Source organism: Tyto alba, unplaced genomic scaffold (genome assembly GCF_018691265.1).
Source record: "Tyto alba isolate M040663 unplaced genomic scaffold, T.alba_DEE_v4.0 Super-Scaffold_8, whole genome shotgun sequence".
NCBI lineage: Eukaryota > Metazoa > Chordata > Aves > Strigiformes > Tytonidae > Tyto > Tyto alba.
Genome location: NW_024881329.1, coordinates 2,313,539 through 2,338,064, shown reverse-complemented (window position 1 = coordinate 2,338,064; position 24,526 = coordinate 2,313,539). Strand labels below are relative to the sequence as shown.

The window sequence follows — 24,526 nt, the reverse complement described above, 5'->3', positions numbered from 1 at the left end:
CACTAAGTCTCAGACACTGGGCAAGGGTTATTTTCTAAATCTTGTAAACAAGAGCTTGTTAAGTCACTCATGCACTGTGATGTCAAACTCTGCTTTTCTTTATCTCCCATGTGCCTGAGCACACAGAGCACTGATTTTCTGGGTGCATTTTCTGTGCAACACTTACGGCAAATGGCAGGTGTTCTCCAGTCAATACAGACACCAGCTCTGCTACAGCTTCTTGAATAAGCAGCAACTGAAGTACAAAAGCACTCACAGTCTCCCACACTGTCACAGCCACAGAAGTCAGAAATACAAGATTCATAATATGGTATTGGGTTCACCTGTGAAAATACCAAGAGATCTATTACCACAGGTGTACCCGATGAGCTGTGTTTTAACAAGAAAGGGCTCTGAATTTCTGCCATCTCGTGGCAGCATCTTTGGCAGAAACCTGAGTCTGTGACAGACTGGGGTTGCCATGAAGGAACTATCATATTTTATAACGGGTAGTTTTCTATTTTCACCTGCTTGGTGGAATTAGACTCTAAATCTCCTCAGTCTCATGTGTCTAATACTGGCGTTTACACTTAAAGTGTCTTTCCAATGTGATTTCTGCAGGACTGAACTACCTTGGTTTGGGTTAGCACAACTACATAGTGTGTGCACTCTCTGACTGAGCGACAGTGATTAAGTGAGCATAAGAGGAAATCCTATTTCCACTGAACTTCATGTCTCTTGTGTTTCAACCTCTGCCACCATGAACTAACCAAGGAAATTAAGCCAAGTTTGCTTTTAAAATGGCTTATTAAACTGCACTGAAGCTTTGTATAGACATTCTTATTAAGAATCAGTAACCTTGTTTCTGTTTAGATTAACTCAATTTGTGTCTAAAATAAAGCAAATAATTAATCTCTTTAGGTAATTTGAATAAACTTTCCCAAGGATCCCCATACAAACAGTCCTGTGCTAACTTATCTCTAGATTTTAGAAACTGATGCCTAACTTTTTACTTCTGGTGGTCAATTATTATACTCTCTGTCTTCCGTTGCTCAAAACAGGCACTGCTGTTTCCTCAGTACTGTGCAACAGGATTCAACTGGTAGAGCTGTAGATTGACGTTTTGAGAGAGGTTGCCATTGTACTTGAGGATGTTACGTAATAGCTTTTTAATAATAAAAATTCATGTACAAATGTGCTGCATAATAGAAACAAATACCTAGTGTGAAACTACTGAGTATGAGAGAACAGGATTACCTTGCTGTGACAGGCTTCAAAGATGTTACTTTTAATGATGCTGCAGTGCTTCTGTCCCAGGGCAGACTTGAAAGGCTGATCAGCACACAGGTCCGTCATGTTTATATTTGAGCAGGTGCTTGTTATTTTCCAGCTATTTCCAAACTCCTGGATGCTCATCTCCATGGACTGCCCTCTGGTTGTGAAATCATTCCTTGAGCGGCCATCAAAGTCCCCACAAAGTCCACAAACTTTTCCCTGGGTAATTTGTGTAGGCATAGTAAATGGCTTGGTTATTTTGAGTGCAGCCCACTGTTTGACAGAAATAAACTACAGAACAGGCCAAGGCAAAATAGCTGCAAATTTCTGAACATCCATCAAAATACAGGTTAGAAAGGTCTGGACTTCAAGTTATAAGATCACTCCGTTAGTCCTTCAATACTTCAAAGTGTCTGGCTTTACTTCTAGCTCCAAATATTCTAGACTATTTCATGCTGACTAAACAATGAAATAAAACACAAGATATGGCCTGCTTACTTCCTCTTGACCACTGAACTGAACACTTTTCCAAGCCCTGCTTTTCAAACTGGGCCTCCAGTTTCGGATGCATAAGCTTGAGTTTAAAATCATAACTCTCAGTACATCCCATACCTACCTGGAAAGATGGTGCCACATGAACAACAACAGTAGTTTTCTGGTCCCACATGAAGTTCATCCCTTGATTCGTTTCAATCACAATATAACCTCCTCTGAGATCCACTTTGTAATTCTTCTCAGCTCCTGGATCAGTGGCTATCTCTTGAATTCTTCCTTCCAAGAGCCTGATTTCACTGCTCTACAAGGAACAGATACGTGGCATGGAAGGAAGTTGAATAGAAAACTTTGTGTAACAGCACTGGTATTCTGCCTCTTGTCCTTCATCTTATTTTTTCTGTAGTCTTTACACTACTTATTCTACCACCAAACATGTGAGCCACAGACAAGACCCACTGAGTTCAATGGGAAATGTCTGCCCTTGCATGACAGGTCTTACCTTGCAACCACAGAAATTGTCTGCATTCTAGATGAAATCTGTTCTGCTGGCACAGCAGCTCCTGAGAGCACGGGCAATTGGGCTTGCTAGAACACTCCTTGTCACACTGCTTTGTTTCACCATCCTCTCATCCCCATTATGGGAGAAATCGTTTTTGTGCACAGTTTGGGGAAAGGCTAAGTCTGACCTGGAGGGAAGAAACTCTTTCTCCTGTAATTACATCTGCCCTGTGCTCAAACCATGGTACAGAAACACGCTCCTCTAAAAACTTTACCATCATTCCTACATCACTAACGTCACAGATTCAAACACACACACACACATGCACATACATAGACTGCTGTTGACTCCCTGCATCTATCCCCTCACCTGCAGAAGTGTCCAGCCCTGTTAACACCAAATACCTAAACCTTTCCCAACTTGTTTGCCTCTGCTTTTGGGCTATTTGCCTTCCATAAGTACTATCTAGCAGCAACTGAGTTGGAATATAAGGGGATACTATACTAACTGCTACAAAATCAAGACTACAACTCCTCAGTTACAACCAATTCTAGACAAACCTCAAAAATCAGTGTGATCTTTAGGGAGCAGATGGAGAGTGACTTTCCACAGGCGTTGTTCTGAATTACGATTCGGAAGGTGCCAGCATTCATGTTATTTGGGCAAAAATCCTTAGAAAATTAGATAACATTACATTAGATCTTTTCAGACAACTAGATCAACATTAAACATTTCAGGATCTCTAAATAAATGATGCTCCAATCTGACTTCTGCTATCCTGTCACATCTTTTTTCATCAAAACTCTGGGCATTTTAGTGGCAGCCGACCTGATACAAGGTTCACACTTGACCAGAAATTTCAGAGAAAAGCTAAGGAAAAAACCTGAGCTTTTAATAACACCAGTCCTTAGCAACCAAAAAGGTGAAAATATTTTTTTTTTTCTTAAAATTAGCAAAATCAACTGTAATTTGGGGATGTCAGAATGTCTCACTGAGTACTGTCTTATTACATGCAATTATTATACATGATGCTCTTACATTACCCTTTGCATACTCCTGTCACAACAAAAATACTGTCAATCTTGGACGGCTGAGAGAACCACTTAGCTTTTCAACACCACACCAATTCCTTTCCCTTGCAGATGCTGGAATTACATCAGGAAAGGGCTGTCTAGTGCAGGAGTTAATAGTTTAGGATTACACAGTGCCCTCTTGTGTCACTTCTGAGGGTTAATTGCTTTTCTTTTATATGGAAAATCTTACTGTATCTGCTCTAAATACAAGTGGAGGGGAGTAGACTCTGCTCACCAGTGTTGACTATTTTGCATAGGATAGCCCTTTAATTACTCAGACTGAACCCTGTAGTGTAAGCTATGAAAAGCATATGGATAGGAAAGTGAAGAAAATTGATACCTGAGCTAGGATATAGTCACAGTCTCCCAGGAAATCAAACTTCTCCCCATCAAAGCTCATGTAATGCCCGTTTCCATACACAGTGCAGGTTCCCTTGCAGGGATTGTCTGTGCAGTTCCACTGCCTTTTGTTACAGGTGCTGGGAGTGGAAATGCAAAGAATCACAATCTTTGTATGAAGTGTGTTTTTTCCTTAACTCCAAACAGGACCAGAATACTTTAAAAGTTTGTCCTTTGCAGTACTTCAAAGAAAGCAATCACGTCTCAATCTTCCGAGCTTACCCTCTCAACTGTTCTGAGACCATGCCATGAGATGTCTTACTAATCAGAAAGTTCATGTTTACTACCAAGACACATTTGAATTGTGCCTATTTTTAATCCATTTTTTCCTTCAAATATCTTTTACATCAAGTCCTGGCAGCAGACAGTGGGGATTTAGGAGGTGAATTTGAGGTGAAGAACTGAATATTTCAGCCATCTCTGAATATTAATCTGTGAGGTACCATGTGGTCAGTTCTGCTCCTGACTACAGTGGTGTGAACCAATATTATCCCCGTCTTCCTTTGTGGATTGGGTCTGGCTGAGACGGAGTTAATTTTTCCCACAGCAGCCCTCATAGTGCCGTGCGCTGTGGTGGTGGCTGGAAGGGTGTTGATAACCCACCAGCGTGCTGGCTGCTGCTGAGCAGTGCTGGCACAGCATCAAGGCGCGCTCCCCAACATGCCCCCCGCACCAGTGGGCTGGGGGTGGGCAAGGTCCTGGGAGGAGACACAGCCAGGACGGCTGACCCAAAGGGATATTCCATACCGTATGATGTCTGCTCAGAAATAAAAGCTAAGAGAAAGGATGGTGGACGGGGGCATTCGTTATTACGACGTTTGTTTTCCAGAGCAACCGTTATGTGTACTGAAGTAGCTGGACATCACCTGCTGGTGGGAAGTAGAAGATAAATCTTTTGTTTTCCTTTGCTTCTGTGCATGGCCTTTGCTTTCATATGTGGTCTCTGCTTTTGTTTTATTAAGCTGACTTTATCTTGACCCACAAGTTTTTTCCATCTTATTTTCTGCCCCATCCCTGTCCTGCTGAGGATGGGAGAGATAGAGCAGCTTGGTGGGCACCTAGCACCCAGCCAAGGTCAGCCCACAATACCTTGACAAACTACCTCAAATTCAGGGGGACCACAGACAGAAAATTTTAGTTGATGTACCCCTGACACAGAGATTGCATTTTTTTTCCAACGCGTGTCCTGTTCTCATAGGAAAACAAAGCCCTCACTGCAATAAAACGTCTTAATGGCCTCTGTGATATCAACAACTGCTTATCAGGATTTGGCTTCACATGTTAAACTGGATTGTTGGACCAGTGGTGATCTGCCTTTTAGTTTCTGTGGATCCTCTTGACAGGACTATACAATCTCTTCCTCACTAAATAACGGGTAAGGGTTCAAAGCATTTTACCCACCATGATGAGTAATAACAGTAAAGTCTCCAGCAGAGTTATACCAGCAGTTGGAGTAACTAGAGTGTTCATTTATCTTACTCAAGAACTACATACTCAGAAGTACTGCAAGTCACTGGAAAATTGTTGTGATTCCTCCCTCCTCAAAATTCAATCTCTTTCTGGGGTTCAGCTGTGTCCAACACAGACTCAATTCCCTCCTGCAGAATGACCAACTACAGACTGGCCTGGATGAGGCTAGTATTTCCAAAGCTGGTGTGGAAGCAGTTTGCAAAAAAGTTTGGAAAACATTTGACGGAAGATCTCGGTACTTGTTCTCCCCAAGTGCAGGCTTGTGCAGTGTGTTGCAAAGAGGACTTGTTTCCCTATTTATTTTTACTATAAGCCTGATGACTCTAACGATGAAGAGGAAAGCTTCAAAATACATCCTGTTCCATGGGTGCACTAAGCACTGTCAATGTTAACAGCCTTTGTTATAAAACAAGGCTTCCTGGAATAACATACCATGTGTTGCAGTCCACTTTGATGGTTTCCCCAGGTTTATAAAAGTGTCCACCATGGACACATGGGCATTGATCTTTGGGAATACATCCTCCGCTGCCATCCAATACCAGCCCGTCGGGACACATGCAGCCAGAAACACATTCAGTGACATACTGTGTACATAAAGACACAACACAAAGCAACTTGTTAATGCACAGAAAGTGTAGGGAACCAGCAGAGATGTTAGCTCTGGATGCCAAACTTTTGGATTTTTTTTAAAAATCCCAGAACTGTAAGTTAATGACAATCAAACTGTCACAGCCACATGGGTAGCTATAGCTGCTGTGTAATCAGTAAAGTAGTTGGTCTGTGAACAGTGTAACATGTTACTGTCAGCATTTGTTAAGAACAGTCATACATGTACAATCATGTTGTCCCATGTTCCTGCTAGGAGGTGAAGTCCTTACACAGTGCATGTCCTGCGTCTTACAACTTTTCTGACACTCTGATCCAATCGCACCGAGGCCCGCAGAGCTGCAGTTGAAATAATACATAGGAGCGGGGCAGTCTGTAGGAGGGAGAAAACATTTTAGGAAGGTAATTTAGTGAAAGCAATAAGGATGCCATCAGCAATTGTAAACCAGAGTGGAGCATTTCAGAGAGCAGCATGTGTCTCTCATTTACAGTTTCTATTAACTTTTGCTTCCACCCATCAACAGTGCGGGCAGAAGGAAGCAGACACTTTCTAAGCCTTGGGAAATATCTTAATAATTTAAAGAATTCAACAACTCTGGTGACAGTTTTACAAAGACAACTATTATCAATAGCCAGCATAATTCAGGGAAAAGGCAAAAATGTGCAGAATACTAAAGTTTTACAGAAAGTGAGAGATAACACAGAAAGACATTATAAATACTGGCTGACACCACAATGCCATTATTTAACAAAACCTTACCTTTTACCAGTACAGTTTCTCCAATGCAGTCTAATCTTCCTTGAATGCATTTGCTAAAGAGATTCCATAAAATGAAACACATCAGCTCTTTGCACATTTCTCTCTCACTAGAGAGAAAGGCTCTGCAAAGCTTCACTAGTCACACAAATAACAAATTCTTATCAAAATTAATATTTGTTACAGCTATCAGGTTCACAGGCATGAGCTACCATCCCCAGAGGGAAGATTAAGACACCCTGCTCTTAAATAGTCTTCCTTCATTTGCCACTGGTTTACTGTGTGTTTTCCCTAAATTAAGATTTTCCTAAGCATCTGTTTTCCACTCCATGAGATGAAACTAATACTTTCTTAAATAAGAGACCTCTTAAATTACTAAATGAATCTGTGTTTACAACATAGTCTAGAATCCTCAGAAAAAAATATGGGATTTGGAAGAGAGAGAGAGAATATGTAGTCATCTAAAGATACAAATAAATTGTTTAAGTAAATCAGCCTTCCGCTGGTGTTTGTTTGCACTGCTGCCCTGAACTTGTTGAAAATGAGAAAATGGCAATTGTTTTTCACTGCAGATGAAAATGAATTATGTTATTTTTAGTATTTTCCCAAAAATTTCTCTCTCTTTTTTAAAAAACTCCATTTAAAAACTGAGATTTTGTTGCTTGTTTTTTTTTTTTTTTGTTTTGTTTTTTTTTTTTTGTTTTGTTTTGTTTTGTTTTGTTTCTTTTTGTTTTTTTTTCCCTAGACCATTTTTGTTTTTTAAGTAGTCTGTAAGTTGGTGTGTTGGAGGGTGTTTTTTGCTTTGCTTTTTCATTTTAAAGCCAGATACTCCCAAAATCCCTCTGTTTTCTAGAAGAGTTGCTCCCACTTTGTAAGGACATGTTTTACACAACAATGAACTCTGAGTAGAGATAGGTTGCAAACATTACTCTACTTAACATGTTTTCAGGTTCTTGTTTGCTACCAGGAACATAGGACCCTAACCTTTGCTGCGGCCACACTTTGTGCCAGCGGAATATTTGCTTTGGTACAATCTAGGAGAAATTTGTCATTATTCCTTTACGGTAAAATGACACCATTCAGGGATTAGAGCAGGGAATTCCCCAGCAAGCCCTGACGTCCCCCAAGCATGCAGCCTTTGCATCATCAGAGCAGCTTACCACATCAGTTTGTCCTCTTGGAAGGAGTTGCCCGGCTGAACAATCTTGCCTTTGTAGTAGCAGGGACAGTCATCTGGAGTTACACATTCCTCCTCGTCATTGAGGTAGGTCCCTTCAGGGCAACCACAGCCCTCCATAGGAGTGATCTGAACTTTACACAGGGGATCAGGTTCATCCAGCGAGTGGCAAGACTGGTTACAGTACTTCACACTATAGTTATAAACCATAGTCTCAGGACACTCCTCAGAGGGATCTTTGCAAGAGAAATAAAATGGATGTATGGTCTTCTCTGCTCAGTCACCGCTCATGCTGTTAATGCAGCTTTCTGCACGTTGATAGCCATAAGTGTGCTTTTTTCAAACTCATAGACCTTGTCTCCCAGCGGTCTGGGGGAGGCCTGTTCACATAGCCTAAACTGCGTGACACTGAATACTGAAATACTCAGCAGGGTATATCTTGACTGAATAAGGGAAGCAGTATAATTTTTTAATTTGTACAATTTACATTTCTATCTTATGCCAAGAACTAAAACCAGTAACTTCTGACTTGTCCTTATAGTTCAAAATTAATTTTCTGTCCTTTACTAATAATTTATTTGGTTGTGAATAATTAAATCAATTAGCATATTTTGTAAAGGGTAAATTCTGACGTTAAATGGGCAGTGCCAAGGAACTCTGCTGATCATTTGATGTTACCAAAGAAGGTGTGTTTGAATTCTCATAGCTGTCTTAAGGAAAACTCTTGTTGTCATCCTCCAGAGAAATGAGAAACAACAGTTTCTAAGACCTCTGGGTGGACCAAAGAGTTAAATATCAAAATCTAAAGACCTCTGGGTGGACCAAAGAGTTAAATACCAAAATCTAAAGAGCGCAACTGACCTTGTAAGACAGTAAAAAGCTGGTTAATTTTCACAGAATACCAAGAAACAACACCTTCAAAACTCTGCCATAAAATCTACAGTAGGATGACATCAAATATTGTCAGGAAATACCACCCACATTAAGGCTGTGGTTTTCAAGAAGGCCTGGCATCCAGATTCCTCTTAAATTCAACATGAGCTAGAGATCTAGTCATCTTGGACCCCTTTCTAACTCACACCCACAGATTCAACCCTGCAGCTGTTTTTCAGATACACACAGATGTACTAGAAGGACGAGATGTACCATGGGCTATACTGTTCCTTTTGGATTATTTCGGCACATGTTAGTTAAATTGCTCTTACTGCAATCTTAAATGCCTCCAACAAAGTACCATACTGGTTACATTGTTTATCTCTATTAAATATCCCAGCTAGCCTCTAAGTCAGGCAATTAAATACATCATAACTGCATCAAAGCTGCATTAAACTAATTGTTGTTATGTTTCCTATTCTGATGTTATTAGTCAAGAAACCCATATATCTGTTTTCATGTTGATATAAGTAAATGTCACTTGAACTATCTGATCATCAATGGAAAACCGGAAATTTTGACGTGAAATTCAGAAGCTGGGACTTGTGAGTTTTATTCTCAGCTCTGATACCATCTCACAATAAATTCTGTCAGTGTCAAAGAAAATTATATACGTATGTGGACTCTGAACCCAGGATTTAGTGACAATGTGTTTGTCCAAGAAAGCTTTATTAATTTTTTAGATAATCCTGAGCTGAAAATTACTTTAAACACTTCCACATTCCCAGGTATCACCAATATATATTTATTAAAAACCATTACCATTTTACTGTAACTTGGAAAAATGTGGTTAATAAAAATGATACCATTTGTGTTGGCAATATCTGAGACAAGAGAGCAGAGATAAAGTGCAAAAAAGGCATCAGAATTAAAATACATGGGGAGGCCCATGTGTTCAAAACTAACCTCCTTGTTGTGATGTGATTAATATACTTTATACTCTTTTGTTTCTCTGAGTACCGAAGTCACCTAGTATTTTACACAAGCAACATGTATCATAAGAGCATGAAATGGACATGAACAGGCAGAAGTTTTTTAGAGAATACAGGCTTATTCTATTTTTCAAAGACCCACTAACTTGATGACTAATCACAGAAATAACTGACTGCCACAGACTGGGCTGTCCTGAAGCCATTCCCCCATGTCCCTACCCAAGGTATTTTTGGAGGCATACCACAGATGCCGTGCCTCCAGCCCTTCAAGGACACGCCTGCTGCAGCACAGTCTCTGGAGTAAGTAGAGAGCACACTACACAGTGCAACTTCACTCTTCTCAGCATTGCAGGTGTCATACATACATTTCTAGGGATCAGAAAAGGACATGGGTATTATTATGCCCAGCTCATAGAAGAAACAGGGAAATATATCGAAATTTTAAAAATAGTCAACCAATATATATTTTTAAAAGTATTATTAACACTGAAACTTAATTTGCAATGTCTTTAAGAGAAAATGTATGCTAATGAAATACTATGCAAACCTGGGAAATAGGAAATCAATTACAGTCATGTAACTGCAATGACGTTACATCTAACACTCATGAATAGATGAATAGTAAGAATGATAAGGGCACTTACAGTTCATTAAAGCACCAAGAAATATCTATACCAGCTTCCCATGAGGATGTACAATCTAAGACATGTCAATATAGGTCATCTGAAAATATTGCACAGCAATGGCTGTCACTTGTGTACCTATCTATTGTGTAGATAAGATACACCCAAACAAATGACAAGTGCATAACAGAAGATGGTTTGATAGGGAATAGTATGTAATGACATCTAAAGAATTAGTTAGTTAAGAATAAAGGAATAAAGGGAATTTAAAGTTCAAGTTCTTTTAATTGAGTGTCTGGACAGAAGAACCCAGGTACAGCCAGTCACTCAAGTGAAGTAGGGTCATACTGCATGGATGGTGACTTATCCTGCCAGTACTGATGTCATGGAAAATGCTTCCATGGATCATGGTTTAAAATCTGATGAGATCATCAGGAGTAAGAGACATATCCATAAGAAACGGATTCTTACTTTTCCTTAATTGAAAATTGCAAGTTCCTATTTTATTTATAGTTAACATCAATTCTCAAGCAGACATATTTTCTGAGGGGAACTTGGGAGAGGTAATAAACTATAGTTTTAAAGGCATCTAAGTTTTAGGCAAAATTTCAAGCTCAGGTATTTTCTCAGGAAGTTGTATCACACACATCCCCTACATGAATTTTCTGCATTTTTGCAGAAACTTCTTTATTATTCACATAAGTGAAGCCAACTTCCTCAACAGCGTTATAGAGCTGTACACCAAGAGTACTTATCAACAGCTTTTTGCATTCTTAATATGAGGAGACTAACATGATTTCACAGTAATAAATGGGGTGCAAGCAGTGTAAATATAGTATAGATTCTCCCCCTAGATGTGACTTTTAAACCAAGTCAGAGGGAATCCATGGGGCTGAAAAAACTCCCAGTTCAATTCCACACAGAAACACTGATTGGGCTTTTGAAAAAGTGAACAGTTTTCAAGAGCAGTAAAACCATTTTTCCCTATTTTGCTTCTGGATCATGCAACAGAAATGTCAGTGATGGCAGTCACCTAACATTATGAGGGCTGCAACCTAAAAGACCCAACGTATCTTTCATGACCTCTCATTTTGTTGTTTTTCTCATCAGCATCAGTGAATTTCTTTGCAAACAGACATTACTGTAACCTATTTCACTCCCCTAGGCCAGCCTTGGCAGATCAGTCTCAAACTAGATTAAACGACCCATTTAGACCAGTGCCTTACCTTGATGTACACAGAAGTGTCTACAACAGAATGGCAGGCAGCAAACACACTGCTTGTATTAGACAGAAGAGCACACCAGTGTTGGGCAAATTTTTCTGAAATGGGAAAAAATATCATTGTCCATAGTCACTTAAACCACATTACTATCTGAATCAATATTCTTATAAGGTATCACACAGAACTAGAACGTCTTGAAATGTTCAGATAATGCCAGAAGGAAATACAGGACATTAACATATCGAGGTGATAAGCATAGCTGGATGAGTGACCAGCCATCTCCATAAAAGAAAGGTTTCACCTTCCAAGTACTAACATTATTACTGTGACTAGATTTGCAGAACTTCTGCAAAAATTCTCTATTTTCATAATTTTCCTCATTCTTTACAGTCAAGCAATAACATCAAGCATGTAATAATCAGTGAGCTGTGTAGCTCTGAGCTGCAGCTTTAATTACCTGTGTTTGAATCTTATATATATCCCAACCCAGTGTAAGTGAGAAACCAGACAGGGCACTTAGTACAGTACAATGCTTGCTGAAGTCAGTACTGTTGATAACTTATTCCTTTTGACTTTAGCACAGCTGCAACAACCTAGATTGGATGAAGATCTTGCCCAAATATTGACAACCAAATGTGCTGTCTCAAACCTAAATTGTTCTCATTGATGCTGTGTGTGCTTTTCAAGTCACCAGTGAAGAAGGTGTTGGCTCTTTCTCCAGCAGTGCAATATTTTTATTTTAAAAACAAAGCTGTCGCCTTAAAAACTTGCAAAACCCAATGTGTCCTCTTTAGTAATAGCCTCAAATGCAGTGACTTTGATGTTTATGAGATTTCTAAATCTTTTTTATTTATTCATCGTGTGAAAATTACTTAGCACTTATAATCCAGGGAAGAAAAGCCTGCTACCTTTATCCACACTGTTTGAACAAGGATCTTCAAAGCTGTCTTCAACATCAAAACAGCTGGCTCTAGTTTTCCATGAGTTACCAAAAGCAGAAGCTGAATCTTCCACAGCTCCAGTGACTGTTCTGAAGTCATCAGTTTGGATATTATTGAAATTGCCACAAAGACCTTGTGTAGGTGGCAGGGAAAAAAAAAAAAAAAAGCAAAATAAAAGAAGAAATCGCTTCATGAGTGGAAAAAAGAATGGCTTCTAGATGAACACTCTTAACACTATAATGGACCTTGCCTAAGAGAAGCTCATTTGCTGTCAGACTTCCTGATGTTCCCACAAATCAGACAGAACCCTGTCTTTAGAGTGTAATTATTATTCTTTTTGCATTACTGTAGCACTTAGTGATAGCACAGAGATTGGAAGCTGCTTAAATGTGCTTCAGTAAACACTAGCAGACAGAGAAGTACCTTCCCCAAAGGCTTATAAGCAAATGAAATTGCAAAAGCAAAACAAAATGTGTTGGAGAGACGGAATGTAATCCCATTACACAGATAGGAAACAGAAGTGCAAAAAGTTTAAATTATGTAAACAGGAGATTGGTGGCAAAATAAAGAACATATTTTACATCTTGCAAGTCTCTGATGAAGGCCTCTGTTTACGGATAGAGTCTAAAAGACCTGGATACACTAAACACCACAGGGATTATCTAATTTTCTTCAGCAAATTGAAGGCTTTGGCCAACCCTTTGTTTCAGGAAGGCTATAGATTTAACCAGGCATTCTAACATACCAGAGTCAATATAAAATCAAATAATTTGTTCGCTTAAAGTCATAGACAAACAGCTATAGCTCAGTTTAAGAGCAAACCGAAAGAGCATAACGTGTCCTACCAGATGTGCGATTCTGATAAGAATGATCAACTGTTATAGAAAGCTGCATTACAGGTTTCATTTGTATTTGAATCTGTACCCCAGTTGAGCTCAAGATTTTGATGAAAAATGTAGAGGGTCTGAAGATGGTGATGCCATCTAAAGAGGAAAAAAGAAGAAAAAGAAATGTATGCACCTGCAAATCTTTTTGAAGCTGAGTAAACAGCAACTTCTGTTTACCAGTGCCTCCAGTGTAACACAGGAATTCCCAAGGAGACCAAGACCCAGTACCCTCCTAAATCAGATGATCTAACAATGAGCAGGATTATGTCCTTTTCAGAGAGAGGAGCAGGAATCCCTCTGTAAATGGATGTAGGCTAGTCTGGGGAAGATGTGAAGAAGAACATTTACCTTTGCTTACCGGCAGCTTCACAATGAAATTGTTCATGTAGATATTTCCACAGGAACATACTTTTATAGTCTGCAAGGAAAAAGAAAATAGAAAAAGCCCACAGTATTGAATGCATATAACATGTGACAGACAATAGCAACTTGACAAGCTTCACTGAGCATTAAGAAGTAGTGTCTTCAAAACATGATCACGTCTGGGGTCGATGTAACTCAGTGTCTGGATGCCATACAGTAATGTGGAGCAAATCTCTAGGGCATGTTCATGGCCATTTTAATTTCATTTTTGTTGAAAATTAAAAACCCTCTCCGTAAGCAAAAGCTTTTATTGACTGCTCTCACATACCTAAGAGGTTTGTCATCTTTTTGAGAACAACATGTGAGATGTTACATGTAGGTTTGGAGCCATCTCATTGGAAATATACCCAAAAGGAGAGCTAACTCAAACTCCCTCAGTAGCCAATGGAAGGAGGCAGGCCCCTCTAGGAGAACACCTCATACCTTAGGTGGGCTCGCTTGTCCTTTGGAGATCCCCATCTTCCTTTACTGATTATAGAAGGAGGATAGGATGTTGGATCTCCTAACACTGTTAGGACTGCACCAGTTAAATACCAGGTGGTCAGAATGAATCCGTATAACTTTCGTAGTGCATGAATACCAGTCCTGACTTGTCTTCCACTGAATTCAGTTTGAATCATGGCATAATCTTTAGTAAGAGAAGCCTCTGGCCTTCATTTGAAAAATTCTGCTACTTCATTCATTTCATTAGGAAAAACCTCAGGACACAGAACTGTTGCGAAAGGAAGGGGATCTTTTTTTTTCAGAAGTACCAATCTTTCAAAAAGAAACAGGCAAAAAAGTTTGAAGTCATGAAAAAGAGGGGGAAAGCCAACAAAGATAATTTTTAGCCATCTACCTCTAAAGAAGATGGAAAAGCTGGAAAAACCAGAATCCAACAGAACTGGAAAGGAAATAACTTGTAGAGAAAACCAATAAACACATGCAATGCATCATATGCTGGTATTAATCTTTCAGTCTCAGAACTACAACAGATCGAAATGAGTCCACAGTGTTAGAGAAATCCCACCTTTGAACCTAAACAAAAGTGACATATTATGTGTCACTAATTAAACCAAGTTACTTACAGTTCTTCCTAGTGTGACTAATACATTCTTTAAGCAAGTCATTGTCTTTGATGTCCCACACTGGATGATCTCTCCAATCACCACAAATGTGTCATCAGTATTCTGAAAAGGTGTGAGAAAAGGGATGTGCAGACATTGTTAGCATGTTACAGGAAGGGAGCTAGAAGAAAAAAAACGTGTCTCTGAAAAGCTAAAATGTAATAATGAAAGAACTGGGGCATTTAATCTCTGACTGCAAACTGCTTTATTTCAATGCCAAAATCAGTAATGTTTGCTGCTTTTCCTCTGCACTCTGTTTCCTTGCTATCAACCTGTGTGGATTATGTATTTGCAGTCAGTCAAGTGGAATTCAAACTTTTTGCAGAAATTTTTGCTCATCCGCTTCCTTTGACAGTCATACATGAAGAAAGCATCAGGAGAAATGCTTAAATCTACACTAATGCATCCACTAAGAAAATTAATTCATTTAAGAAAAAAAGATATAAACCTATGTTGAAGCTGCAAAACTTTGATGCTAAGCATCAAGCAATTGGCTTGCAACCCATTGCAAACGGGAAAATTTATGGGGTTTAAGAGTGAGCGTGTGTTGAAGTGCTTTGCTGGATTGGTGCCATTTAATTAAATTAAGTCATATAAAATTCTAACACAGTTTAATGCCTCATGTTGCTCAAGAGATTTAGGAGTGAAATGGGAGATTGTTCATACCTTAGCTAAGACATAATGGCAGTTGCCATGAAAATTGAATCTCTTATTATCGAATGTTGTTATATGGAATCCTCCATCTATATTGCAACTTCCAGAACAGGGCAGAGAGATACAGCTCCAGTGGCCTCCTTCACAAGTACTGTACAAAGTCCAAAAAGGAGCAGTTAGAAGAAACATTTAAAGGAGCAAAGATGAGATAACACCTGTATCTGAATCTGCACAGATGACACCCTCTTTGTCTTTTTAGCTTGTTATTTGGTTGCTTATTAAATCCCTGTGGGAGGAAGACTTTAAATTGGGCCCTTAAAATGTGAAGGTTGAATGCCTCACAGGAGAGAATTAACTGCACGGGGCTTTGAACTAGCTAGAGGGGTTGTCTGCAGGAGGATGGATCTTAGAGTAGGCATCTGCTACCAACCTCTAAACCAAGATGATAAGGCCAATAAAGCAATATTTGGGTCACTTAAGCAAGCTATGGGTCAACAGGCCTGGTTCTTCTGGGTGAATTCAACTACCCAGACATTTATTGGAAGCAGCTCATACATCATCCTTCAGGTTCCTGGAATGCGTAGAGGACTGCTTCATCATATAAGTGTTAGCTGTGCCAACCAGGAATGAGGCACTGCTGGACTTGCTACACACAAACCAAGAAAACCTGCTTTGTAATATCTCAGTTAGTGATAGCCTTGGCTGCAGTGATCACAATATTGTGGAGTTTGGGATCCTACTGAGCACGCTGCAGGTTAGTGCCAAGGTTTTAGATTTTAGAAGAGCAAACTTCAGTTCACTCAGAGTTCAGTTGAGGGGTATTCCATGGGAAGTTCCCATGGAGGATAAAAGAGCTAGTGAGTGCTGGGAGTTTTTCAAAAACAGTTTATCCTCTTTAAATGTAAGGGAAGTAAGTCAGCAAGAGACCCCCTTGGCTTAACTACAAGGGCATTGCCAGGGCATGCAGAGATGTAGTTAGAAAAGCAGAAGTTCAGATCCAATTGAAACTGGCCAGAGATGTCAAAATCTACAAGAAAGGGTTCTTCAGGTATGTAAACAACAAGCAGAAACAGAAGGGAAATATTGGCCTGGTGTTAAACAGGAGAGGGGAACTAGTCACCAACAACATTGAAAAGGCAAAGGTTCTCAACACTTTCTTCACCTCTGTCTTTACCAGCACTGTTGGGCCCCAGGCTTGGGAGCAAAAATCCAGGGTGATGCAAACCCACCATCAGCAAAGGAAGAGTTGGTATATGAACTATTACAGGAGCTTGACCCCTACAAATCAATGGGCCCTGATGTTATCCACCCGAGGGTGTTAAGGGAGCTGGCTGTGGTCATTGTGAGACTGCGCAAATTAAGCACATGATAGGGAAAAGAAAGCATCGAATCATCAAGGGCAAATTGTACTTGGCAAGACTGATCATCATCTATGACAAAGTAACCTGCTCCACTGATGTGGGGTGACCAGTGGACATTTTCCACTGGAATTTCTCCAAGGCTTTTGGTACCGTTCCCCACCGCCTCCTTCTAGAGACAGTGGTGAGTTATGGTCTGGACAAGTGGTCTGTGTGGGGGGTAGGGAACTGGCTGCACCCAAGGAATGGTGGGAAATAGCTTCTTTTCAAACTGGCAACCTGTCACAAATGGGGTCCCCCAGGGATCAATATTAGGCCCAGTGCTGTTCAGTACCTTCATAAGTGATCTGGATGATGGGATCAAGTGTTCCCTGATGAATTTTGCTGATGATACCAAACCAAGTGGGGAAATGGACACTTTGGAAGGGAGAGACACCCTGCAAGAAGACCTGGATAGGCTAGAAGAGTGGACTAACAAGAACTTTATGAAGTTCAGCAAGGGCAAGTGGGAGGTCTTGCACCTGGGAAAACATAATCCGGGAGTGCAGCACAGGCTGGGATCTACCTGGGTGGAGAGCAGCTCTGTGGAAAGGGGCCTGGGGGTCCTGCTGGACAACTAGCTCAACATGAGTGAACAGTGAGCTGCTGCAGCAAAGCCAACAGGATGCTGGGTTACATCAACGAGGTCATAACCAGCAGAGGTAAAGAAGTCATTATCCCACTCTACTCAGCACTCGTCAGGCCACACCTGGAATACTGTGTTCAGTTTTGGTCCCCGCTATACAAAAAAGATATGGACATGCTGGAAAGGGTCCAGAGAGGGGCCACAAAGATGATCAAGGGACTGGGAAGCCTGTCATGAGAAAATGCTGAGAGAATTGGATTTTTTCAGCCTTGAGAAGAGAAGGCTTAGGGGAGACCTTACCACCATGATCCAATATTTAAAGGGTGGCTATGAAGAAGATGGAGACTCCATTTATACAAGGAGTCACATGGAAAAGATGAGGGGTAATGAGTACAAGTTACTCCTGGGGAGATTCTGATTGGACACAAGAGGAAAATTTTTCACACTGAGAACAATCAGCCACTAGAATAATCTCCCCAGGAAGTGGTAGATTCCCTAGCATAGGACATTTTTAAGATTCAGCTGGACAGGGCACTGGGCCATCTTGTCTAGATCACAATTTTGACAGAAAGGTTGGACCAGATGATCCTTGAGGTCCCTTCTAACCTTGTATTCCATGATTCTATTACTCAAACTAGCTCTTTCAGAGACACACTGAGTTGGTTAAGCAAGAAATATTTTTCAGGGCCTAAACTGTTTATTTGACTTTAAAAAGAAAGAAAGAACTTCTTCAAGCAGGGTCTTGCAACATTTTACTCTACCAATGTAACTGTTCAACAAGTTGCTGATGTAACCTTTCAGCAACTAATTGTGGAGGACCTAAGACAATGAGCAGTTACAATTCTTAGAGCAGTGCACACAAGAGGAGGACAGCCCAGCCACATTAGCTCAGGTTCTGTGAGGAGTAAGTAAGGGTGTGGCTAGATGGGAACCACCCAGAGCCCATCAAGTTCATTTCCTCAGAATTGCATGAAGGAAACATTCAGTCCAAAGGGATTTTCAGAACACCTGGCCTACCCCACCATGCACCACAGTATATTTAATTTCTCCCTATAGTAAAGGTTAGACCTACAGTCAAGAATGATGCTGTGTCACAGGAGCTAAAATAACACATATGACTGTTCTTTCACTAGATGGATATCATAGTAAGAAATAGAATTGTTTTGAGAATAATATACCTGAGGTCTTATCACCTTTTACTAGAGCAGAATGGAGATGTGTTCAAGCTACAGGGTTTTTTCTACATCAAATAATTCTCAAGGATCAGGACTTTTGAGATCTTGGCTTTGAAAGAGCCTTTTGTAGATCTAGAGGCGGTTGGAAATGTAACTCATTAAGTTGGTATGGATTCTTGACTCCCTTTAGTGGCCAATGCCTCTGAATTAACCAGTGGAGTCTCATTTTTCTGTATTCTGGCAATTCCAAGTGAGGGTGGTAATTATGTGAGGCTGAGGACTCCTCTAAGTTTTCATGCTGAAATTCAGACGCAGGTTTTGCATTATTTAAGACAAATGTTAGGAATGGGGAAAAAAAAAAAAAAAAAAAAAAAAAAAGGAGAAAAGAACAGAAGGCAACTCATCAACACTTCGAAATAAATGCCTCTGTCTTGTTAGTGCAATCAAGTTTACAACAGTACCAGTTTTGGCAGGGAGTGGAATAAGTCCCTCCAGATGAGTAGACTTTGCCTTGAAACATACATGGGCAGCTGTCTCTGGGGACGCATTTTTTGCCATCAAGGTCATCAAGGATAGTTCCTGTTCAGACACATTGGTTAGTTAATATTTCTTTGGTGAGTCTGGAAAACACCATGAAGGAAAACTATAGTAAGGAAAAAACTCTGGAGTATTCAGCATTTTTGTAAATGAAAAGGATATATTTTAAGGAAAACACCACACCAAGTCCTTTCAGGTGTTAATGAATGGAAAACATTTCTTACTAGAGCTCAAATGAAAGCAGTGCAAAACCCAAAGGATACCTCTGCATGTTACTGGAATTAGATACTGTAAGCTGGTTTCCATCCTTTTCTAATAGTGAATCTAACAGAAATCAGACCCTCATCTTAGCCTCTATTCATGTACCAACTTACACATGCACATATCTGGCAATGCATTTATATTACATGTGACTTAAGCTACAGCAAGGTCTAGCCTCGTAACAGGGAGGCACCTCACCAGACATTTTCACCTGCATTTTTTCTGTCTTTCTCTCCACTTTCCACATCTGTACCATTTTTTTCTCTCTAGTCCTTAGAAACCTCTCCCTTCCCTCCTTCAGTGTCAGGACCTTGAATCTTTACAGATCTGGTTCTTCCAATAATAAAGTTGTTTCATTTTGCTAGAAGAAGCAGTTTATCCATTGGTTTTAGTGCAGAATGTTAAAGGAAAAAAAAAAATGCCACTAACTGAAAGGGAACAACTTCCTTCTTTGTCCCTTGACATGTGTGACCCTTTGGAAGAAGTGTGTTGCCTTACCAGGTGGACAGAAACAGCCATCTGTACATGGGGCTTTACAAATCTTGCTCCTTTCTGGGTCAGCACATGTGTCAGCACAGGAGTTTCCACATTCCATGTACTCCATGTTGTTTGGACATTCCTGATCTGCAGGACCAAATGAAAATGGGGTACGTTAATGATGTGTTTATAAGATCTCTCAAATCATCGTATCACTACCCAAATCCTACTCCCATATCTTTTTTGCAAAACTTTCTATCCAGATGCGTCATGTTTGTTTAACCTCTAAAAGAACTCTTTATGGTCATTTTTGCTTCATTTTTGGAGAACACAGTGTTGCTGGGAAATATGTTATTTCACATTACTTTATGAGCTCAAGGTTGGCTGAAGTCATGAGACAAGCAAAGAACACTGGAACCATTTATGGAGTCATAATAGTTTATTTTTGCCTGAAGCATCAGTCATTCTGGCATTAATTTTCTATCCCAATCCACACCACCAGTTTGGGAGAACTACCTGTAGCCTTCCCTCTGGGTTTACAGTGATTTCCTGATCAGTAGCAGCAGCTACTGAGTATGAAAGCACAAGATAAGCTAAGGACAAACACATTAGACTTCTCAGGGACTTCTGACTAGATGTCAACACTTAAAACAAGGCTATTTATGAATTAATGGCATGGTAAAATTCAAAAAAGAACTGGAGAAAACTTAGCCATAAGGAGGAGGGGGATGATATTAGGATATAGTTCTAATTTAAGGAGCAAAATCAAGTTAAATTTGTAGAAGCTTTTTCATTAACAGTGTTTCTGTCAAAGTACTTCGACAGATTGATTCACAGCGGTTAACATTGCTCCTGGCTTTGTTCTGCTGGGATCAGAATACATGCATATATGTTTAATCTGAAAGAAATCTCCAGAGCAGTAGTTACTTACAACAAAGTTCTTTGGTTCTCCATTCCCCAGGGTCTCCCTTCCTGAGGACACAGTCTCGAGAGTACTGGTTTAAAGTGCTGCATATGCAGCTGGAAACCAAATCAGAGTGAGAAGAATTAACTACACAGTGGCACATGTCTTCAGTGCATGTCTCTACATAGTCATCAAATGCAACCACTTTGGGGCAGTTGCCAAAACGAGACATAAGTTTCTTGCACCTATTTTTCTGTAAAAAAATAAAAAAAGGAAAAGAAAAGCAGTATTTGACATTTTATCAACTCTCAGGTTTAAGGATGTGCATCCCAACTTTTGATGGCACAATTCCAGGGTTACAGGATAATTCAGGTTGGAAGGGACCTTGGGAGATTATCCAATCTAACTCCTGTCATGAGGTCCTTTTTCTTCGACTGAAAGCTGTCATTCGATTGCTCATTTTCCCACCATTTTCCTTTAACACTATAATAGGATATTCTTTCAGCTATAAGAGCAGCATTTTGCACAGATTCATCGGTACACTCCTGAAAAATTCTCTTCAGTGCATGCTCTGTAACTAACAATTGTTTCAACCCAGTCTCTCCAGGGCTGTCATTCAGGAGTGTTTATACTTCTTGGCCACACATACTTACGTATTTACTGCATCTATTGTCTTCCCTCCTAGGATGTCTTCCAGTATGGTCATCTGGACTCACATCAGCACACTTTTCTGATGGATCCTGTACTTTGTGGAAGTTCCCAAACTGCCTCGGATGCATTTTATACCCTGCAAAATCACCAGATGCATCTGAGTAACTGCCTGTAATTCTTTAGGTCAGTTAATGGGCTATAAAGATGCACTTAATCTTTGGGCTCTAATGCAGTATTCTCTTCACCAAATGTCCAAATTTAACCACAGCGTCTATATTGTAGGGCAGGAGAGCCTGATATAACTTCTGTTGAGCTACAGCCAGGAATCTGGCACACTCATATCAAGACCTGCAGTCAACCTGAGCATTTATAACCACATGAGACTCTTGACCTTTCTATTGCACCTCATCACTTCAAAAGACTTCTGCTTGTTATGGGTATATCTAACCTTACAGAGATTTGTGTTTGCATGTGTAGTGGTCATACATTTCAGTTTGCCTTCTATGAACACAACCTAAAGTACAGCCTTAGGTGCATATGTTTGTAATGTTACTTTTTACAGGCTAGAGAAGATGGGAAGAAGGAGCAAGACGAAGACAGGCTCACAATACATGTATGTAACGATTACACTAGATAGAGGAATGCATTTTCCCAAAGCATTGCCAGAAACTTGATCCTGGATGTGAGGAAACTTTCTGACAAAGTTTGAAATTTAGATATTTTTATGGAGATAAATTGTCATTCTCTGATTTTTATTAAAAATAAATAAATAATAAATAAATAAATAAATAAAAAGTTTAATAGACAGATTTCTGACTAGGTCTATCTTCCTATGCTATCTCAGTCCCTTAACTGAGTGCAGGCCTGAGGCAATTACTTCCACAAAGGTGTTGTTTTCAGGTGCTTTACCGCTAACTTTTCTGGAGACAGAAGTCCTTCTAAAGCCCTGAGCTCTTGGATCCATGTGATTTGCCAAGGACCTCGATTGACATTAAATAATATGAAGAATAAAGTTTCAAGAAGAGCTACTCCATGAATAAATGCGATTTTTCCTCCTGATAATTTTTTCCCTCGAGAGAAAAGAAGGTGAAAGCGAGAAGAAACGTTGGGCCTTTATGTGCAGTAGATCTTAGCCTGGGCAGGCAGGCAGACTGCTGCCTGCTCAGCCAAGGGAGGAGGAGGTGTTCAGAGCAGAAGCAGGCAAAGTGAGAGGCCACTTGGTCCCCGGGTATGGGAACCTGTTACCTGTGGAACCAGATGCATAAAAGAAGAGCCTGTTTTCCCTAGAGCATTACTTCTCAGTAGCCAACGGTTTCTTCAAAAAATTTTGAGCCAGTTTTAGTTTTTACCTATTGCACTTGAGAAGTAAAGGGCAGAAACATGACTAAGATGCATCCAAAAAGATTAATATGAAATACGAAAATGAACCCCAAATCTATCACTACAAGTGGTATTTTTCATCAAATCTCAGGATTCTTTCTGAATGGGTGAGATAGATGACAATATTTTTCTGGGTGCTAAAGCAGACCAGGTATTATATGAAGGGAAGATGTTATAACTTTGGCTTCAGTCCTGCAGCTAATATCCCAGGATGCAGGTTTCATTTCAGTTCGTACAACCTGCTGCAGGATTGTAGCCTCAGCTGTTTGCTGTGTTGGCCTCTTTCCAGTTCAGTGTAGTATCTGAAGGTGTCAGTGGATGGCACCATGGTTTCCGCAAAAATGGTCAGTGAAATCTCTCTGGCTCAGTGATGACAATTTAATTTCATTACATAGGCAAAAATTATCACACTTGATAACCAACTGTAAAATAATGAAAATGGAAGGACAGAAAATGTGCTCGTGCCTCATTTGAGACTACAAGTTCCTTAAAGTTTGATACTATCAGTGGGAAACCTGGTGAAGTTGCTGCATGATAGCCAGGCAATTAATTTTGGTTAGAGGTTTGAAACTCTTGCAAGTTTGCAAACAACGGAAGAATCCAAATCATCCCAGAATCTCTTAAAATATCTATGTCTCCTGTATATGCAAATGTTCATATATTTCTGACTGTCAGGAAATCTGAAACCCTGCTTAGAGGAAACAGATACCAAGTTTTGTGTCGTGTATTAACAGTTCTGTTCTATGTGAAATATCATGTATTCATAGCCTACCATCCAAAATCAAATCATTCTTCTCACTACCATCATAGTTCCCACATAGACCACATATTTTCTCTTTATATGTTTCTTCCAGGTCCAGCTACAAAACAAAAGGAAAGAGGAAACCCAGAGTTTAAAGGCTTTTCCCCACATCAGCAGCACGTTACAAAGCAGAAATGCTCATTACCAATTTGTAGCAGTCTCCTTTTCTGTTACAATCCTGCCATAAAACTTACCTGTGGACAGGGTGAATTAAATGAGAAGATAATCCTCTAGCATTTGTCATTCCTACCTGCTAAAGAGCTAACTGAAGCATGCTGAATACTGGACTAATTCTTGGACCGGTATCTCCCAATATAAAGACACTGTTATATAGACATGTGATTCTTGCAGGGTACAACAGCTCTACTCTGAGCAGGTTAGATAACTGTGCTCTGATGCTGGATGTGGCAAAGAAGCCACTTCTGATCAGTTGCTAGCCACATCTAAGGCTTTTTCTAGTCCATAGGCTAAATGAAAAACTTCATAACATTTCTAGGGGTGGGTCTGTTCTGAGTGACTTGTTCTGCCCATCCTCGGGGGCAATAAAGACCCAGGTTAGCACATTATTGCCTTGCTAGATAAAACTATTGCATTTAATCATTCCTACATACTTGAAGGGTAGTAGTGGCATCACTCAGGTCCACCAAAAAAAGACTGTGCTTTTCCTACAAGTGTGTCACCCTAAAATTGTGCCCAGTCTACGGGTGGTGCCTGTAATACTTCAGGTATTAAATAGTACAGGGGCAGGGGAGAAACCAGTACTTCATTAAATCAGAATTTGAATAGCACTTGGTTGCTTCCTGATTTTTTTTCCTCTCTATTCACCTTCTACACCCAAAAGTGTAAATACACTGGTGCAGAAGAGGATATTTGGGGGGTTGGGGCCATGAGGGGGGAGTGTACA

At 40.1% G+C, this 24,526-nt stretch overlaps 1 protein-coding gene across 1 annotated transcript in view; it reads right to left on the bottom strand.

Moving 5' to 3' along the window:
- Positions 1–24,526, bottom strand: part of LOC104360465 (mucin-5B) — a 46,253-nt gene that overhangs the window by 17,793 nt on the left and 3,934 nt on the right. Inside the window, exons 4-24 of the mRNA XM_032994166.2 lie at positions 23,593–23,680; positions 21,443–21,576; positions 20,817–21,042; positions 19,907–20,032; positions 19,072–19,189; positions 15,465–15,603; positions 14,760–14,861; positions 13,618–13,687; positions 13,228–13,365; positions 12,350–12,514; positions 11,445–11,539; positions 9,838–9,964; positions 7,714–7,966; positions 6,557–6,609; positions 6,069–6,169; positions 5,623–5,774; positions 3,662–3,800; positions 2,809–2,919; positions 1,871–2,050; positions 1,237–1,473; positions 167–323 (exon numbers count right to left, since the gene is read on the bottom strand). Of these exons, the coding sequence (XP_032850057.2) occupies positions 167–323; positions 1,237–1,473; positions 1,871–2,050; positions 2,809–2,919; positions 3,662–3,800; positions 5,623–5,774; positions 6,069–6,169; positions 6,557–6,609; positions 7,714–7,966; positions 9,838–9,964; positions 11,445–11,539; positions 12,350–12,514; positions 13,228–13,365; positions 13,618–13,687; positions 14,760–14,861; positions 15,465–15,603; positions 19,072–19,189; positions 19,907–20,032; positions 20,817–21,042; positions 21,443–21,576; positions 23,593–23,680 (2,911 nt within the window). The remainder of the gene's footprint in view (positions 1–166; positions 324–1,236; positions 1,474–1,870; positions 2,051–2,808; positions 2,920–3,661; positions 3,801–5,622; positions 5,775–6,068; positions 6,170–6,556; positions 6,610–7,713; positions 7,967–9,837; positions 9,965–11,444; positions 11,540–12,349; positions 12,515–13,227; positions 13,366–13,617; positions 13,688–14,759; positions 14,862–15,464; positions 15,604–19,071; positions 19,190–19,906; positions 20,033–20,816; positions 21,043–21,442; positions 21,577–23,592; positions 23,681–24,526) is intronic.